A 20,359-nucleotide genomic window follows, 5' to 3' on the forward strand; every position below is an offset into this window, starting at 1 on the left:
TGCTAGAATAGTTCAGAGGGAGAGATCCGTGTGGGCTGAAGCAGTGGAGATTGTGGTGATGATAAGACAGCAGTCCTGTTAATAATGGCCGTGGCTGACATTTACTGGATAGTGTTAGGCTCTGTTTTAAGTGCTTTACGTGGATTAACTTTTAAAACCTCACTCTGTACCTATGAGGTCGGTACTGTTATATCCCATTATATGGAAGAGGAAACCAAGACACAGAGAGGTTAAATAACGTGCTCAAGATCACACAGGTGGAAATGCTGCCTGGTCAGGACACAAACCCAGGCGTCTGACGTCAGAACCTGTGTGTGTCAATGGTAGAAGCTTCCTCCAAGTCTTGATTATTTATGAGTTACGCTCTTGTAGAATATTTCCAACAGATTAGCCAAATCAAACATTATTTGCTAAGCAAGTTTTCCAGGTTTCTAGAATGAGTTTCCAAGCCTTCCTCGCTTTTGGCCTCTAACTGTGTACATGGAGAGAAACCACAAAAGCTACTGGCTTGTGTCCACAGCAGCCCTGCTGTGCACTTAGAGCTGCACGGTCAGTCATCACTGACTTGTGCTCATGGAGCACAAACTGGGTTTGATCATCAGCCTTGGTGAAGCCTCGTTAGGGAAGGAAGAGTGGCTCCCGCCCCCACCCCGCCCCCCAAAATATCAAACACATATTCCAAGGCCACTTATTAATTGGTACTGGATTATAGTTCCTGGTGCCACTGGGTAATTAGAAATTGATCATTTTCCAGTTTGGGTCTAGAAAGTTGGGAGCCCAGTGTGCCACTCGTCCTGAATCTGGGGCCCTCGGGGGCCCCTGACCTGCCCCTCCCAGCCCTCCTCTGAGGAGGGACAGCAGGAAGGGACAGCCAAGGGCTCTGGACGGAAGGGCTGCCTCAGGCCAGGGCGTCCGTCATGCCTGGAGGGTGCCCCTCCCCCAAGAGAGCTCCAGACTCACCCAGTAGTCCCTCTTGGGGCTCTTTAGGCCAGAAAAACCCTCTGGAAATGCTTGTTTTTTCACAGTTTAGCTTTGTGTTTCCTCCTGGTGTGTGTTTATTTGTGGATAGTGGGGACAGACCATGAAGCACAGAGTAGAAGAGGCAAAAGAGACATGAACAAGCATCTTACCCCGTCTCTGAAACAGACACCTGAATCTAGGAAAGGAATGTAGAAGTCTCACGTTTTGCCCGAATCTCTTTTCCCGTTCCCAAGTCTTTGATTTGCATTTGGTGCCATTCTGTGTTGTTTATAGATCAAGTCTTGTCATAGCGAAATTATTTCTTCCACAACTGGATTAAATTTGCTGGTTTGGCTAAGTTGAGGCTGTATTCTTTCCAAAATCCAAGTCCCTCTGGATGGAGCATTTCTCAGGGATGGCCCTCCCCTCGGAAGAGCTTGACCACTCGAGGGTTTGTGCAGGAAGATGGGGCGCTGCCCTCTCTCGCTTGCCCACAGGTTCCCAGAGCTGGCCTGGGCAGAAGTGGGCAGGGGCATGGTGTCTGTCTTCGCTGTTCCCTCCTGTCACCTTCCTCGCCCTCTGCTGTCTCTGCCCTGCCTCACCCAACCCCTGTGCACTAAAAGAGCACCAGGGCCTTGCACGGGCATCCCAGACAGGCCTGAAGAATGAGCAGTGTCCCTCGCCTCAGACAGGGACTAAGCACCACCTGTGTGCCCAGCGCCATGTGCCTGGGATGCGTCTAAAGCATTCTTAGTGTAACGATGTACTCAAGAGGGAGGGAGAGGGTGTCTTCAAGATTCCCCATGAGAGCCATGGAGCATGGGGGCAAAGACCCGTGTCCCATTCCCTGCAGTGTCCCCAGAGTTGGGGGGGGCAGCAGGGTGGGAACAGCCAGGTTTGGGAGGGGGGTCCTCATAACAAGTCTGGCAGGAGGAATGGAAGATTGGAAAGACAGAAAGTCCCAAGGTGTGGTCAGGGTCAGGCCCTACGGGCTGGTGCTGTGGGTCAGCCAGTCGTAAGAATTCACTTGGCCGCTGTCACTGAGCACGTGCTGTGTGCTGGGGTCCAGGGATGCGCCTGAGAGAACGTCAACAATACAGGTCTGTCCAGGGCAGGTCTGCACAGGGGGAGGGGCTGGGATGGGGTCGGGGTGCAGGTGCCATGGACACCTGGCAGGGCTTCCCAGAGGAGGGGGATGTAAGGTATGAACCATTCTAAAGGATCAGGAGGAACTGGGGAGAAGGAATTGTGGGAGGAGAGAAGGGACAGCATGTGCAAAGGCCCAGAGGTGAGAGGAGAGCCCGGCTTGTCAGAGGAGGAACTGGGGGAGTGAGGGGAGTCCCGGGGGGCAAGGCAAGAGATGAGGTGAGCTTAGGAGGGGCTCGAGGGCCATTCTGAGGGCCAAAAAGAGACTTGGGGCAGAGTGTCACAGTCTCGGGTGCGAGGCTGGTACTTTAAACAGGCTGAACGCATGGGAAGCAGGCTGAGAACAACTTTTTCTATAATCCCTGCTGTCCCCACTCTTTTGATGACCTAGTTCTTTTTCTGCTCCTGGATGAAATCCCCTGCAAGTCCCTTAATTTCTCCTGTCAGCTGGAAAAAAAAAAGGCTCGGGGCACTTTCATTTCCACCAAAATAGTGTCATTTCAGTGAACCGGAACTTCAAAGTTCAGTGTAAGTTAACATTTTCCACCCCTTCATCCCTACCGGGGCTGGGATTTCAGCATACCTTTGGGAGCAAACAATTTGACCCCCGGCATGCCCCTTTGAGCCAGCTGCACACCAGCTCTCTCCCAGGGACTGAGCCTGGCCCCACCCCTGGATCTCATCATTGGCAGGAGCGGGTGACCCCTCTCCCCAAGACATCCTTCTTTGCCCTTTCCTTCGCTCTTTGACACCCTTGAAGGCGGCTGCAGACTTGGTCTGAGAATCCCTTTGACGGTCCTGCATGGGGATCCAACACCTCCCCTTTGGAGGATGGAGGTTCTTGTAGCCTCTTGTTTTTTCTAAACCTCAGGGGATTTGACTGAAACTGAAGCAGAGTCCCACTTCCAGATCCTGTCATAAGTATTTTTTAATGGCTTGTTAGTCTGTCACTGGAAGACCTGAGGTGGTAGCTGTGATGATAACCCGTATCTTCTGAAAGCCAAGCTGACACGTGGAACAGCCTTCAGCCGCCCGGGCCCCGCCCCCAGGAGGAGGAGCGTGTGGGCACGTGGATGTGCTTGGGGCGTCCCTCAGAGGCCCAGCCCCACCCCACGGGAGGCCAGGGCGGGAGCCCCACTTAGTGGCCGAACCTCCTGTTGCCCTTTGCAGTTCTGTCCTTAGACCCGAGGTCAACACGGAGTCTTCACTCAGGGAGGAAATAGGCAAAAACCCTTTTGATGGCAAAGGAAGCTTCACCCTCACCTCCTACCTGGGCAACAGTGCCATAGAGTAAACACAGAAACATTGTTCAGGAAACTTGTCGGTGGGAGACCGAGGACCCGTTTTTACTCGCTCAGTCAGAAGCGTTTGCTCAGCACCCGCTGGGGGGCAGCTGTGGAGATAATGATGATTAAGAAGACCTCGTTTCTGCCCTCGTGGTGCTTACGCTTCATGACAGGCGCACACGGAAACACGTGGAGCCAGCGTGATGTGATACGGCGCCCACGGCGCTCCGAGGGCGGGACAGAGGGGCCAGATCCTCCGGGACAGGTGCCGTGGGGGAGACGAGATGAAGCCTGCTCTCGGGAGCCTGCGGGCTGCTCCACAGAGAAGTCACTCGTATAGATCACTGTGACATCAGGCCAGCAGTGGCATGTGCCATCAGGAGGATCACAGGCAGGGGCTAAGAGAAGCCAGATGAGGGAAGAAAGCGGATATAGGGCCAAGAGCAGGGGCTGGAGGCCGAGAAGAATAGACAGCGGACGGGAAGGGAAAGTGACTTCGGGCAATTAAAAGCCACAGCCTGAACAGAAATAGAGACGACAAAGCAGAGAACGCACAGCGGGTACGTGGCTTCTACTCCCGGGCAGAGCACTGGCACATAGTAGGTGCTCAGACACACTTGTTGAAGGAATGAAGCTGTGAATGCCATGTGTGACAAGATGTGGATTTGAGGCCAGAGAGGAAGGTTGGGGACAGGTTGTGTGAGGCCTGAAGGCCGAGCAAGGGGGTCTGGGCTCCGATGGCAGGTGATGGAGGCTGTGCAGGCAGGAGGGGTGACATGATCAGGATGGGGGAGGGGGGGAGTGCGGGGCCTGCAGCAGGTGGCAGGGAGGGAACAGATGCTCCAGGCGTTTCTAAGGGCAGAAGTGGTAGACTCTGGAGCCTGACCACACATGAAGGCGAGCAGAGGTGTATTCTGAAGTGCCTTGGGGGCCCATCACAGAAGACGGACCCCCGAGATGGAAATTAAGAGAGCATTGTCGGTGTTTTGGGCTTTTTATTTGCTCTCTGACCCCTGCATTGTTCTGTTTTCTCTTGCAGCCTCATTGACAGAAGAGGGTACATCCAGCCTGACACCCCACGGCCAGCCGCACCCTCCAACGGGATGGCCGCGTACGGGGCCACACAGTCACAGAGCGATACGGTAGGACCTGCAGCGCCCCACAGAGGCTTCTCTCCCACATCTGTGTTCACTGACCTGTAACAGTCAGTCACCTAGAAAGCTTCCCGGGACACCCCTGGGCTGGCAGGCTCAGAGAGGGCAAGGAAGCGTTAAATTAAGGCGATATCCGCCGAAGGCTTACACCCCCCGCCCAACAGGTGGTCAGTTTGTTCGGGGTTGTGTCGGGGAACTACACATCTCTTCCAGAAACAACTTGAGGCAGCTTGCTCTGGAAAGCCCCTCACACAGAACCGGGCTGCTGTCTGGGGTGGGCGAGAGCTGCCCCAAGCAGGGCTGGCTGTGTGGAGAGTCCCCGAGTCCCGTGCTGTCCCTTTGCCTCAGTCTGCACCCGCTCCCTCAGCCCCTCTTTAAATGTGCAGTGGGCTCAGCTGCCAGGTCTCCCCACTTTCAGCCAAAACCTTAGATCAGCCATGCACGCCTTAGTGCAAAGAATCAGACAAGCTGTTCATTCATTGACAGCAAAAACTGACCCACTTTCAGCCAAAACCTTAGATCAGCCATGCACGCCTTAGTGCAAAGAATCAGACAAGCTGTTCATTCATTGACAGCAAAAACTGACTGGCGCCTCTCCAGAGAGGTCCCTGGGTCATGCTTCTGTGGAGGTGTGGGACGGATGCTTTGTTTTCACTCTGCACCTGGGAGACGGGGCAGGGACGGAGTCTTTCCATGGGCACCTGAGCTCACAGTCTGGCTGGCCCCGACCATCAGTGCCTTAAAATTCTTCAGTGGTCTGTAAGTCAATGGCCTCTCTTTATCAGGAACAAATTCCCCTAAAGAAGTGTTTCTGAAAGGGACCCAGTCTTGTGGCCCACTGTTTGCTCTCTATAGACCTGCATCACCCACAACAGAGTCCATGACAAACAGGCCAGGACAGCAGAGTGGGTTCAGAAAAGAGGCTTTGACAGTCCAGGACTTGGAGATGGAGCTGATGTGGAAATCTGGGAGCAGGGAGCCAGGGGTGCCTCCTGCCTTTCAGCTTGGTGACAAGATGACCATACACATCACCAACAGGAAATATAAAAGGAGGTGCCAGTTAGGGGGAAGCTGATTTCAATATGTAGAAATGGGGTACCCTCGGATGCCTGGGGATAGGGGGAGGTGCCCTGCAGGTTGCTATATAGAAAGCTTGGGGGAGGTTTGCTTCGCCATACTTATGAAGGAATGACATGGTTGGTAGAAATTCACTTTGAAATACTGGAGATGTGAATCAATTTTATTAGTTATCCTAGAATCCAGTCGATCTAGCATTTAAAAAAAACCTATAAGACGTGCTCCTGTTTGTCATCTGAGATATTAATGTGATTTCATCCCACATGCTGGAAGATTTTTTTTTTTTTTTTTTTTTTTGCGGTACGCGGGCCTCTCACTGTTGTGGCCTCTCCTGTTGCAGAGCACAGGCTCCGGACGCGCAGGCTCAGCGGCCATGGCTCACGGGCCCAGCCGCTCCGCGGCATGTGGGATCCTCCCAGACCGGGGCACGAACCCGTGTCCCCTGCATCGGCAGGCCGACTCCCAACCACTGAGCCACCAGGGAAGCCCCTGGAAGATTATTTTTTGAAATCAGCATTTATTATCTTTTGCTAACTTTCTCTCCACCCATGCCTGCCAATTCTGCCCCCATCAGGTCAAGTTTCTTTATCTAATTGGATACTACTAGTGAGGATAATAGAACAGGATAATTATGAAAGACAATGGAAGGAAAAGCTTTGCAAATGGACAGATTTAAGTACAACTGAACACAGCAGGGAAAGGCAGAGAGCTGGGATGTGGGATCAGAGAGTCTGGGCTTGCAGTGACTGACTCGGGGCTGGGTGACCTTGGCAAGTCACTTCATCCCGAGAGTCTTAAGTTCCTAAACTGTAAAATGAAGAAGCGGATAATGATGTTCACCTCCCTCCCATCACCACTTTATAACAAAGGGCCTGGCACATAGTAGGTGCTGGTTAAACATTCAACTGAATGTATTTGAAAGTTCCCCTCACAGGGGCTTGCTCAAGGGAAGTTCTGAACAAATATTAGTTTGTTCCTGTCTTCCTTTCCTCATTCCTTTCTTCCTCCAATTTTGTCACATCTGCAAAAGGCTCCACCTTGAATGTGGAACTAGGAACTAGAGGGAAGGAGTTCCCTTTGGTGCAGTGACATGGCAACATGGCTTCATGAAGTGATGGCCTTGGTAGGATCAAATTAACCCATGGGCCAAGAGACAGGACATGGTCATTCTACCCACTAGACACCACAGGCAAAGCACCTGTGTGCTTTTCTGGGGACTATGAAAAATTTTAAGGCCTGAAAAAAAATTACGAGCTCTGAAACATGAAAAGAAAACAGCAAAATCAAAATTAATAAATGTTTAATGTCTATGAGACCCATGAATATGTCAGCTTCATTAATTGTTAAATTTAGCTTTCATCAAAATTTCATTACATCTTAGAAATGATTTGTAGGTTGGGTTTTTCTCACTTCATAAGAATTCCCCAGCACACATGTGATTACAGAGAAATCATTACCAATTATAAAGTAGTGAGTTGCTTGTAGACAGATCAATTTAAAAGCTAACTGCCTGGGGCGCCCTGCGCTTCCTGTCTTGCCATGCTGCCTGTGTTAGGGGAAACCCAGGTTTCCACTGGGCTTAAGACTGGGGGAACTCTTTTTGGTCCCAAGGCGCCTACCCACTGCTGGGAGTGCCCCCAGTACGTCAGAACGTGTTCAGGAGAGGCAGGAGCTGAAAGCTGTTTGGGGAAGTAAGATGAGATATGTTCTTCATGGTCCCACAAGCCAGAACTGGGACCGGAAGGTGAGCCCGGCAGGCAGATGGTACTCAATCCAAGAGGGGAATGCCCAACACCCAGAGCTCACGGCAGACAGGAGCCCCTGCCGCTGAGGTGTTCAGGCTGGGGGAGGTGGCACCCCCAGCAACGTGGCCACAGAGGAGTCAGCACTGGCGGGAGGGCTGGACATTGACCCTCAGCGTTCCTTCCAACTCAGAGCCTGCATTCAGGCACCTAGAGCGTGAGCCTTTTCATTGTTTCCGTGGTTCTTTATGACTTCGGTGGTATAAGTACCATATTAACAGGAGTGCAGGGGGAGGAGACAGTCCTGCACGGGCAGGGCTGGCACTAAGCAGACTGTGAAGCCGGACGTGTCTCCGCCCCAGCCCCTCTCTCCAGTTCATTCATGCTCCCACTGCGTAGTGTTTACCAGATCCCACAGCTTACCAGCACGTAGCATACCACATGCCCTTCCAAGGCTGTCACATGGATAACTCACGCTGACCCTGTGAGGATGCTACTAATTTTATCCGCATTTTACAGATTAATAAAACAGGCACAGAGAACTTCAGTGAATTTGGCCAATTCCAGCTTCACACTTTGACCCCAACAGTCCCTGCTGTCAACCCTACACTTTGCTGCGCTGTAGCCGTGAATACTGACTGTGTGTAGAGTGACTCCCTCCCATATGCTTTCAGTCGCCACAGCCCGTTATCCTCACACTCTCTCTCCTGTCAAAATCTGCTCTTTGCAAAAGATCTGTTATCAATCATCTATACGTTAAAGGGAATTTAAGCCGAATTTCAGGATATATGAATTTTAATTGTGAATGAAAGTTTTTACCCTCTATTAAAAACATTTCAGGCAATAATAAAATAATAACTGAATGTTTAATGCTGTTTGTTCAGCACTATATCCCCATTGTCTAGGCTAGTTCCTATGGTAGTTGGTCTCGGTGAGTGTTGGTTAAATGAGAGAGGGAAAGAGAGAAAGAGAGAGAAATTGACTATGTGCCAGGCACTGGGCTACATTATCATCTCATTTCATCCTCACAGAACCACCTGACGTGGGTATTCTAATTGCCCCTTTGAGGAGACTGAGATTCAGGGAGGCTAAGTTTGTGACATAGCTAACCAGTGGCTGAGCTGAGTTTTCGTCCTTAGCAGTCTGACTCTAAGGAAAGTGCTCTTCTTTAACCATATACCAAAAGTTTCCCAGGTGGGAAGGTCTTATGGAGCAGAGTGGCATGAAGCCTCCTCCCAGGGCTGTGAAATCACATCACCCAGGGCTTCCATGCAGAATGGTGATTAATCTGCTGTGGTCAGTCTCAAAACCAGCTGTGGAACTGAATGTAACCACTCCATAATCTGACCTACGATTGGACCAAGCAAATATCTATGAAACTTCAGTTTCTGCTCTGTTACAAATGACAGTGTTAACCAATGACACATTAACTCTTCTTTTTTTCTCTTCACTTGCTTCCCCTAAGCCCAAACCATTTTGCAGCACTTTAGCCTGTGTTAAAGGTTTGTCCAGGTGGAAACATCAGTACCCAAGTAAATTACTGACCTAGTCCAAGGGTGATCTCCACTATTAAACTCCTCAGAGTTCACTCAGTTTCTTGGATCTGAAAGTTATCATTTTTCATCAAATTGGGACATTTTGGCTATTACGTCTTCAATTTTTTTGGGGGGGCCTCATCTCATTTTCTCTCCTCCTGGGACTCCAATTACTCATATGTTAACTCATTTGATATTGCCCCAGAGGGTAAGTCCCTGAGGCTCTGTGCATTTTTCTTCAAGTTTTCTTTCTCAGCTCTTCAAATTGGATAATTTCTTTTTTTTTTAACATTTTTATTGGAGTATAATTGCTTTACAATGGTGTGTTAGTTTCTGCTGTATAACAAAGTAAATCAGCTATATGCTTACGTATATCCCCATATCTCCTCCCTCTTGAGTCTCCCTCCCACCCTCCCTATCCCAGCCCTCTAGGTGGTCACAAAGCAGCGAGCTGATCTGCCTGTGCTATGCAGCTGCTTCCCACTAGCTATCTATTTTACACTTGGTTGTGTATATGTCAATGTTACTCTCTCACTTCGTCCCAGCTTACCCTTCCCCCTCCCCCTGTCCTCAAGTCCATTCTCTACGTCTGTGTCTTTATTCCTTCCTGCCCCTAGGTTCATCAGAACCTTGTTTGTTTTTTTTTTAGATTCCATATATATGTGTTAGCATATAGTATTTGTTTTCCTCTTTCTGACTTACTTCACTCTGTATAACAGACTCTAGGTCCAGAAATTGGATAATTTCTTCTGATCTGTCTTCATGTTCACTGATTCTTTCTTCTGCCCTCTCCCATCTACTGTTAAATGAATCCAGAGAATTTTTCACTTTGGTTATTATACTTTTTAGTTCTAGAATTTTCATTTGGTTTGTTTAATTTCTCTGCTGAGTTTCATTTCTCTACTGAGATTCCCTATCTATTTACTCACTGAAGCCATATTTTTCTATAATATTTGAACATTATTATGTTGCTTAAAGTCTTTATCTGCTAAGCATATTTGGGCTGTCTTGGGTTTGGTGCCTTTTCACCACTTTTTTTCTTAACTCTAGGTTACATTTTTCTATTTATTTGTATGTATATTGATATTTTATTGGATATATTTTGGGTAATATATTTGTAGAGACTGGATTTTCTTATCTTCTGAAGTGTTGATCCTTGTTTTAGCAGGCAGTTCAATTAGTGGCTAATCATCTTGAACTTGTGTAGGCTTGTATTATATTTTGTTAGTACAGATTTATGGAAAGTCAGAGATGTTTCTCATGCCCCTCTAATTAGAAGGAGCTCAACCTCCAAATTCTGTCTCCCTCAAAGGTCTTGTCAGGGTTTGATTTAGCCATTGTTAGGGCCGGTCTAGGGTCTTAGTTTAGGGTATGATTCTTACTCCTAAGGTATAGCCTTCCTAATGTGATAGCTGGATGCCAGGCATGTTAACAAGGTATTGGGGGTGTTAATGAGATCAATGTCCCCCAGCACTACTTTTCTCAACTTCTAGTATCTCTACGCCTCTCTCAGCCCCATTATAGCTGTTGTCTCATAAGCCTGGGTTGGGGGGTGGGGGGGGGAAGGGGGAAGGGACTTTTCCTGCACATACACAGCACAGCTATAGACTTGTGTGGGAAACCCCTACTAGCGTTTCTGACCCCCTTCTCTGCACAGCATCCTTTTCTGCAATGCCCTGCCATACAGATCCAGCCACTTAAGCTTCCTTACCCTCTGATCTCTGCTTTCTTTACTCAGAAGAACTTCTCTGCTCTGTTCAGCCTATACCATGGTTGGGAAATTCTTCCCAAGGAAAGGGCTGGTTGACTGTGGGGCTCACCTGTGAGTTTCCCTCCTCTCAGGGATTGCAACCTTGCATTGTCTGTTGTGCACTATTGGAAACTGTTTGCTTCACGTATGTTGGCCAGTTTTATATACTTCCTTGTACACAGAGGCAGTAGTAGTCCAGTATAGGTTATCCACCATTCCTGGGAATAGAAGCCTTATCTCTGTGATTAAAGGACATTTTGCAGCCAACATTGCCATATTCCCCCATTTTTGCTACCCGCTCTACTAGCAGTAAATACTGACTTAGCCGTGGAACATGATTCCTCTGACCTAGAAGTGTTTCTAGTGCTCACCTCAAAGGAGGAGCATTTGGAGACTTTATATTTAGCACCAGACTTGGCATGTTCATTTGCAGAGAAAGGAAAGGCTGGAGGGAAAGAGATTCTAGGTATCTTGGGCCAAATTTTTGCCTATTATTTTATTATTAAAGTCTAGATCAGAAAGGCATTTCCCGAATGATAGGAAAAGTGCTCCTAGGGAAATTGCACTATTTTAGAAATAAAAGTAAAGGCTGTAGCCTTAGATAAACATACTGATAATTGCAGGGCAGAAAAATTATGTAAATATTGATAGATAGCTGGCAGCAAAGTACCCATAGAGGTCTTATTATCTGAAAAATGGGAAAATTCACTGTTAACTTACCATCTCACATAATTGGGGGATGGGGATGGTTATTTAGTAACTAAGCGATCTTCCCTCTACTACAGATTCCCAAGAAAGAAAACGTTAGAGAAGTAATGAAGTGACATCTAAAGTATTTAAATAGTGCATGTGACCCCAGTATAGCCCTTGTCATCTGAACACCCATGCAATTCTGAGGATCCACACTGGAATTTTGTGCACATAACCCCAGTGCCAACTGAAGACCATGTTTTAGTTATTCCTATTTTCCTCATTATTGGCTTTTATTATTACCTTATACTGAAGGTCTTTCCATGACAATGTGTCTATGCACAGTCATGACATTCAGGTATGGTCCACTTTTTTAGTGTGCATATCTCATTTGATTGTCAAATAATTTAAGTTCTATATGACATCAGGATCATAGTTTGTTTAAAGCCGGCACTTGTGATCCTTTGGGGTCACTTGCTAAACACAAAGATAGTCTAACCCTAACATAGTACATAATTGTTGGATTTTTTTTTAATCATTTGCTATATTTACTTAACCTCATTTTAAATCCTCTTAATCCAATATCAAAACAAGATTAAACCTAGCAGTTGCATGATTTATTAAACTAGTTTCACAGAAGGACTCTCCATGCATAGTCTGAAAAATCAAATATAATAGAAAAAATAACTTGAGCAAACTTAAATGATAATGTTTTAAAAAAGAATAAAGAGGAAGCACTCCTCCTAACCTATATTTTAGGTGGATTTTAGAAATTTATAGTGTTTTTATTAAAGTAAATGAGCATTCATAAGACCCCAGAACATAGCTTCACAGCCAAGCAGAAATAACCGATGCCCAATGCTAATACTTTTGAAAGAATTGGAGCAAAAGAAGTAAATAATTTTATTTATTCTTAATTTGTATATAAGACCATCTAGAAAACACCTAGCTTTGGTTTTGGCAGCCTTTAATCTGTATGCTAGGATTATTTCAAACAAGAAGTCAGCTAGAGCAAAATAAAATGTATTCCAACATGAGCAATTTTATTTGAAAACCTGCAGAAACAAAAATAACTTATCTCTATGGTATTTTTAAACTGTAACATTAAGTGATAATGTGTGTGACGTCCAAACATCTGAAACCATAAGCTTCTTTGCAAGTTAAACGCCAGCGCTTCATTTGGGCAGTAAGTCAGCCCCCTGTCAGTGACTTACTGCAACCACAGCAAACGCTCCAGCACTCCAGACAGTATTAGTTTTATGCTGCCAACAGAAGGGTCTGTCCATAGACATTCTTAAATGCAGTCATGTTTCTGTTCTATTAGTAGTCAGCACTTGGATGACTTTTGGCCTGAAAAATGGCAATTTCATATGGTTCAATCTAATATTTGATAAATATGAACCGTTAAAGTGTTGTTTTGGAATGAAAACAGTGAGTTTCTCAATTTCCTCTTCATAGTGATGGATTGTCACTGTCCAATCTCTGGCTGCTTGCTTGTTTCTCTTTAAGATTATATAACTGGTTAGATACATTGAAATATACCTCATGGCTTCTTGGTGTTAGTGCTGGAATATAAGCCCTGTTCCAAGTTGTGAGAGAAAAAAAGTGAGCAGTGATGTCTCCCTCTACTGGTTGAAGATATGAGTCCTTGAATGAACAGCCAGGAAGGCGGGTTGGTGGCGTAAAAAGGTCAAAGAGAAAAGAGGGGCGGGGAAGAAAAGGAGGAGAAGAAGAAAGAGAGAAGAGGGAAAAAGGATAAGAGGGAAGGAAATCAATGAAGGAAAAGATGGAGAGGGAAGGAGGAGAAGAGAATTAGTGAGGCCAGAGAGAAAAAATTAAGTAGAAAAATCAAGAAGAAATGGGCAAATAAGGATTAGAATGGGCAAATAAGGTGTAAGGACATTTTTTCATGGGTCATCTTCACAGTAACCCTGAAAATATTGGCTATTTTGTCCCTTGAAGGTCTCATATGGGAATTGCAACCAATGATGGTTTATTAGCCCATCCTCCTTGGAATTTTGGCAGTGTGCAAAATGAGGAAGAGGCTGGACTTTTTTTTTTTTTTAAATCAGATATCCCCTAGTCATTGAGTTTCTTCTAAAAAGATGTCCAAAACGTGCAAAGTTAATATCATGAGAATTATAAATTCCACTGGGTAGAGTGGAATTAATTGCCCTTTCCTTGATTGGAACCCATTTTAGTGTCCTGTTATGAACCAGTAGGAAGATTATAACACAGTATCCTGTGGAAGAAAGCCTGGTCCCTGGGCACCCCAAATGGGAATGGTCTTCTAAATAGAAATCAGTTTAAATGTGGCAAACTATTTTCAAAGCTATGGGTTACAGCAGGATTTAGACACTTAGGTTCATGGTGGTCCCAGCAACCTTCTCACTGATACAATCTTGCCGCAAGGTAAACTGGAGGAGGGGACAGAGTAGGTTCATTATTAATATGAAAGCAGTCCCTATAACAATGGAAATATCCACAACTATACTCAGACAGTCATCTTTTAAAATATTTAAACAAATCCCTGTAGAACAGGTGCTTAAAGTCAGATAACACAAGTCACTGTTCAAAATAGTCATTTTGAAAAGATTTGTGACATTTCGATTTTTAAAAAAATTAAATGGTTTAGGCTAAATGTTTTCTTTCATATATTTAAGTCCTTAAGCTTTACTCCTGGGAAACTGGAGCACGTTTTCAACAGGGTCCTGGCCATGAGGCTGAGGACGGATTTGCTACAGTTTTAACGTGTTGTGGGTTTGGCTGCAGGAAAGCACCAATAGGTGTGTGCAGGAGTGGACCCAGGTTTGGAGGGGCCTGAGTCATGCAATTTGGAGCCCTTTTTAAGGAAAAGAGGCACTTCCTTGCTGGTGCAGTGGTTAAGAATCCGCCTGCCAATGCAGGGGACATGGGTTCGAGGCCTGGTCCAGGAAGATCCCACATGCCGCGGAGCAACTAAGCCCGTGTGCCACAACTACTGAGCCTGCACTCTAGAGCCCGCAAGCCACAACTACTGAGCCCGTCTAACACAACTACTGAAGCCCACGCACCTAGAGCCCGTGCTCCGCAACAAGAGAAGCCACCGCAATGAGAAGCCCGTGCACCACAATGAAGAGTGGCCCCCGCTCGCTGCAACTAGAGAAAGCCTGCGCTCAGCAACGAAGACCCAACACAGCCAAAAATAAATAAGTAAATTTATATAAAAGAAAAAAAGAAAAGAAAATAATATGCAAGACAAAACAACAAGCAAGGCCTTAGAAAGCAAGCAAACAAAAGGCCCTGGACTTAAGCTCATAGCTTCAGAGTAAACCCACCTCCAGGTGCTACCTAGCAAGGGCTCACTCACTGCCCAATGTGCATAGAAGCCAAGACTATGGCACCAGCTTTTGAAGAAAGAAAGAGCTTTATTGCAAGGTTGACTCTCAAGGAGACAGGAGGCAGGACTCAAATCTGTTTCCTCCATCCAGGTTTCAGGCGAACTTTAAGGGGTTCGGGGAATTTCAAACTTGGAAGCTGGTTGGCTAGTCTTGAGTCAGTCCATACAAGCTACTCGTGCTGCTGGAAGCCAGGTTTTCCTTATTGAAAGACTTCTCACTTCCAAAAGGGCTCCAGTGGCAACACCTTGAGTTCCACAAACTTCTCTGAGTTCCATAAAGTGAAAAATTCCCGGTTCCGGGTTCATCCTGAAGACATGGGGGTCCCGTCTTGCACATGCGCAGTGCTGTCTCCGTAAATAACTTGTTTGATTAATCAACAACCTATTTAAGGAGGCAAAACCAGTTTATGCTGTGCTGTTTCACAGGTGTCTCGTTTAAGTCAGCGCAGGGATGCTTTAGTGCAAAATCTCAGAGGGCCCCTCAAACTCCACGTCGACCTCCCGGTGAACGTGAGCTCTAAGGAACTTAACAGACACTGTTGGCAGCCCTTTTGTCCCAGGGTTTTCTGCTGGGTGCCCGTGAGCTCTGCTTCAGGGCATGGCTGGAGAGGCGTGACCAGGGAAGGGGAAAGGACACTTGACCGGAGAGACAGAGGGAGAAAGAGATAAAGAGAGTGGGGAGCCCGCCTCTCCCCCGTATGCTTGTGCCACCTGACCTTGGGAATCTCCTCCAGCTCTGACCTCTAATCTATTGAGTTGGTCAAAAAGTTCATTCGGGGTTTTCTGTAAGATGTTACAGAAAACCCGAATGAACTTTTTGGCCAGCCCCAGTATTTTCCTGTGAGTCTGGAGCCAGCCAGTCAGAATTACTTGGGCTGATCCCTTGGCAATATCTATCTATCTATTGGCAATAGAATTTGCCAATCAGTTCTCAATTTAAGAAAAAAAAGGCTTTCTTCTGGTCAACAGAGACCAGCAAATCTAGTTTGCAATTTCATCTTTCCCCAGAGCTGGGCGCGTTGTGTGGACCGAGGTATTAGGATGAGTGAGGGCTCCAGAAGGAAGAGTTGAGAACAAGATTCCATCATCCAGGAAGGGGCCTGGCTTGAGAGCAGGAGCTCTCTGGCTGGGGCAGCATCTCAGCCCTGGGGTCACGGGCAGGGTGCGGCGGCTCAGAGGCTGCACTGAGCTACAGAAAATGGAGGCAATGCCAGAGCAATAAATGTTGATTTTCATAAAATGTTCTTTGCAAAGCACAGTATATCCAGAGCCCTGGGAGACTTTCCAGAAGATGCATGTTTAATCAGGAAGGTTGCTCTTCTCCACCTCTGCTCTGTCAAGACTGAGCCGATGTGCTGAACGGAACTGACAGCATTGGAGAGCGTGAGTGGACCCGAGCTGTCTGCAGCTCCGACAGCTGTGCTGTCCCACAGCAGCAAGGGTCCCTGCCCCGAGCCGAAACTCCCTGCAAGAGCAGAGAAGGCTACGCAGTTGCCCACTGGATGAGTACTGGTGTGGCAAAAAATTCGGGTGACGATTGGGAAAACGCAGACACTAAATGACTGTCAATGCCTAACAATCAGCCCCTTTCAAGCACTTTTTAATGGCATTTTTGTCTCATCCGGAGTAGCCCTCCACCCAGCCCCCAGCCCTTTCCCACCCTTCTCCTAGCTTCTCAGTGTCCTGAAGTTCCCTTGGCTGGAATGAAGCCATCAGAGAAAAGCCAGGATTTGCTTTCCCTTTTTAAAGCTCCGTCATGAGCTTTACTCTTGTCTGAAACCAAGGTCTTTGAACTTCTAAAACCCGCAAATTCCTTAGAGACTGTGTCTCTTCCACCTCCTCATGGAGGATTGGGGGCCGGCTGGGGGATGGCCCACCACTCATGATTTTAGAAAGAAACCCACGTGGCTAGGAAGGACACACACACTGAAGCAGAAGAAGTAAAAGAAGTGTGACTTCGGGAAAACTCTCTTTTCCCCTGAAGGCTGCGTTGCATGGTTTGGTTTGCTTCTGTGCCTGGAGGCGGGTGAGTGATGGAAGTTCTAGGTGTGCGTCTGGGCAGGAAGATGGCAAGGTCCCTCCATCACAAAGCTGTGAGTATGTGGTTCAATGGTAACTCTAGAGTTCAGAAAAAAGAGAGTGGGGATAATGGACAAGTCACATTTCTTAAGCACCTACTAGCTGTCGAATATGCGGTGGTGAAAAGGGGTTTGCAGTCAGACGATCCCAGTCCCAAGCCCCAGATCCATCCCCTACTTTTATCTGTAAGGTCTTGAGCAAGGCACCCACCCATACGAGATGCATCTGTAAAGAAGGGAAATGTGTTTGTTCTAAGAACTTCTTCAGAAACAGTGGAGCGCCTCGCTTATTGCTCAGACGTAGTCAGGATAAGCTCCCCTAATAGCCACACCTGCTCCTGAAACTCGGTAACAAGTCACCGCACAGACTCAAGTTCAAGATCTCCAAGTTATTCGGAAACTTGCCCGCAGCTCAAGGGAAGGGTTTCAACAGTATCAGAGACCCAAATTCCCCCAGCTAGAAAAATGTGTTTCCACTATTTCCTTTGCCCAGCGGGTAAAGTGAAACAAAGGACACGAGATTAAGATTTAAGAACACTTCGAAGAAAAGGAAATATTTTGTAAAATGTTGACATTCTCTTTCACAGATTAAAAAAACCACAGCTCAATTAATGGTTCTCGAAGCTGCTGAAAACTTAGCAGCGAGGAATTCTAAGGCTTTTACCAATAGTCTGATCAGGCCCTCAGGGGCTCCTGTTGACCGTGTCTTTTTCTTTTTGTGTGTGTGTGTGGCACAATACATATAAAATGTACCACTTTAACCATTTTTAAGTGTACAGTTCAATGGCGTTAAGCACATTCACATTGTTATCCAACCCTCACTACTATTCATCTACAGAACTCTTTTCTTCTTGCAAAGTGAAACTCCATACATTAAAGGGTAACTCCCCAACCCCTCCCCCTAGACCCTGGCAGCCACCATTCTACTTTCTTTGAGTTTGACTCCTCTAGGTAACGCATATAAGTGGAATCATATAGTATTTTTCCTTTGTATCTGGCTTATTTCACTGAGCATGATGTCTTCGAGGTTCATCCATGCCACAGCACGTGTCAGAATATCCTTCCTTTTTATTTATTTTTTTTTTTTGCGGTACGCGGGCCCCTCACTGCCGCGGCCTCTCCCGTTGCGGAGCACAGGCTCCAGACACGCAGGCTCAGCGGCCATGGCTCACGGGCCCAGCCGCTCTGCGGCATGTGGGATCTTCCCGGACCGGAGCACGAACCCGCGCCCCCTGCATCGGCAGGCGGACTCTCAACCACTGCGCCACCAGGGAAGCCCAATATCCTTCCTTTTTACAGCTGAATAATACTCCATGTCTGTACAGACCACATCTTGTTTATCCGTCCATCTCTCGATGGACACTTGCTTCCACCTTTTAGCTATTGCGAATAATGCTGCCGGGAAATGGGTGGACAGGCCCCTGTACTTTTAAAACAATGTGGTAAAAGTGGTTTTCAGCATAGAAGTAGCACTGGCCTCAGGCCACTGCAGGTGGCAAGGCCCGTGCCCCTGTCCACGGGAGTGTTTTTAAATTAGGTCCTGTGTGCGAACAGGGGCCGGGGCGTCAAGCCTGCGGCTGCGTGGTACTCCCAGGACACCTGTGGGTGACTGTTAGTTTGGGCAGCTGTTCAGGAGCCAGGTGTCTCCAAATGGAACTGAGCTACTGTGCACCCTCTCTGCCCTCCCTGACCCAGGTGTCACTAACGGGTTTCTCTCTCTCTTGTATCCCGCCCCTCCCTGCCCCCTGTGCCCCCTTCCCTCCCCACCCCTTGCCAACTCCTCTCGCCTCCTCTTTGCTGGCTCCCTCCCGCTCTCCAGTGCGACCAAGACCAGTGCATTCAGAGCACCAAATTCGTTTTGCAGGCCGCGGCCACGCCCCTGCTGCAGAGCGAGCCCAGCCTAGCCAGCGATGAGCTGCACCTGCCCGGGAAGCCGGGCCTGGGCACGCCCTGCGCCAGCCTGACGCTGGGGCAGCCCACGCCGCCCTCCTCCATGCCCAACCTCGCCGCCGAGGCCGCGCTCACAGACATACTGCCCCTGAAAGAGGAGCACGTGGGCCACCAGTTCCTGACCCCGGAGGAAGCGCCCTCGCCGCCCGGGATGTTGGCGGGCAGCCCGCTGGCGCACAGTCGCACCATGCACGTCCTGGGCCTCGCCAGCCAGGACTCTCTGCACGAGGATTCGGTGCGCGGCCTAGTGAAGCTCAGCTCCGTGTGACCGCGGGGCCCCGGCCCGGGGGCTGCAGACAGCAGGAGCGACGGACGGACGGCCCCACCGCGACTTCCGGCGACCCAGTGCCGGGGTGGCCACGACGACTCCAGGTCCTGAGGCAGGAAGAGCCCTGGGAGAAAAATCGGATCCCCCTCTGATGGCAGAGGCGGGCAGGACCCAAAGGCTGGCAGCTTGGTTCCATTTGAATTCTCTGCCCCACCCTGACCATTCTGATAACGGTGGAAACAGAGACATAGCTGTTTTCAGGTGTTTGGAATATGGAGGGTGGGCGTGGGGAGGGAGGAGCCTCCGGGGGCACCCAGTCGGAGTCTGGGCGGAGAGGAGGCTGCCTGGGCGTTCCTCTTGCTGCTCTGGGACAGATACACGGAAGGTTTATGACACTTGTGGCCGGACTGAAATTGCACTTAAGTGTTATGCTACTAATATTTGAAACAGACATGGCATTCCATTTGTTAATTTAAGAAAAACCTAAAGGGAAACAATGACCAGATGTGGACTTGCATGCCACGCTGCAGTCTGTTCACGGTGGTGATGGTATTGAAAGGCAACTGCTGCTTTCTTTCTTCTTTTTTTTCTTTAATTTTGTGAATTCTCAAGTGCTGTTTTATGGGAAGACAGTGCAACAAACCAAGACTAATGGACCACGCCATCCATCGCCAGCTTCTTCAGCTTAATTCTACATGGGTAGGTGGCGCGCCTGGGCTGCGGAGGGCTGCCGGGGTTTTATCCCATCAAGCATCAGTTAACCTTCTGTTTAGTAGTTAGCCGAGGTGTTGTGTTGTACCACACCTGCCACAGTCTTCACCTCCTTGTGTGACCAAACTCCTGTGGACAGCCAATAAAAGGACGTCCTCTGTTATTGTGGATCTGTGTACAGTTATCCTTAACAGCCGAAATGACAACACCGTCACCCAGATGGCCTGAGGGGAGTTCAGTTTTATTGAAGTATCCCTAGGGAGGAATGGTCCCCAAACAGTCAAAATGTCAAATCTTTGAATTGTGGGAGAACGATGGGATGATTTCTTAGGTAATAGAGCAGATTTCCATCCGTTTTTTTTTTTCTTTTCTTTAGTTATCTCTTTTCGACACGGTGTTTGTGAAATTTACTCCCCGTTTACAGATTGGCCCATGGCAGCGAATCTACGGCGGGTTGTAGGGAGAGGGCTCAGGGAGAAGCTGGGCTCTGGAGCGTCTGCTCTGCTCTGCGTTGTGTTTGAGTGTTGCCAAAGCTGAAGGGTAACTTGAGGTCCCAGTAAAGGTATCAGAAAAGAGGAGGAGAAACCAGCTTATTTTAGGCAGAGACCACGTAGATTGTCATTCTTACCTAGC

General features: G+C 47.9%; 1 protein-coding gene across 2 annotated transcripts in view; it reads left to right on the forward strand.

Annotated features, from left to right (window-relative positions):
• ZDHHC14 (zDHHC palmitoyltransferase 14) overlaps positions 1 to 19,889 on the forward strand; it is a 277,973-nt gene extending 258,084 nt beyond the window's left edge. The window contains exons 8-9 of one of the 2 annotated variants that reach the window (XM_089922184.1): positions 4,432 to 4,534; positions 18,662 to 19,889. In XM_089922184.1, the coding sequence (XP_089778310.1) occupies positions 4,432 to 4,534; positions 18,662 to 19,015 (457 nt within the window). In that variant the 3' untranslated portion in view covers positions 19,016 to 19,889. Of the gene's footprint in view, positions 1 to 4,431; positions 4,535 to 18,616 lie in introns of both variants that reach the window. The other variant, XM_022560194.3, reaches the window with a different exon arrangement.
• The last annotated feature ends 470 nt before the right edge of the window (positions 19,890 to 20,359 follow it).

The sequence above is a fragment of the Delphinapterus leucas genome, chromosome 12 (genome assembly GCF_059928025.1).
Source record: "Delphinapterus leucas isolate spDelLeu-1000000601 "Yukka" chromosome 12, BTC_Dleu_Yukka2, whole genome shotgun sequence".
Classification (NCBI taxonomy): Eukaryota; Metazoa; Chordata; class Mammalia; order Artiodactyla; family Monodontidae; genus Delphinapterus; species Delphinapterus leucas.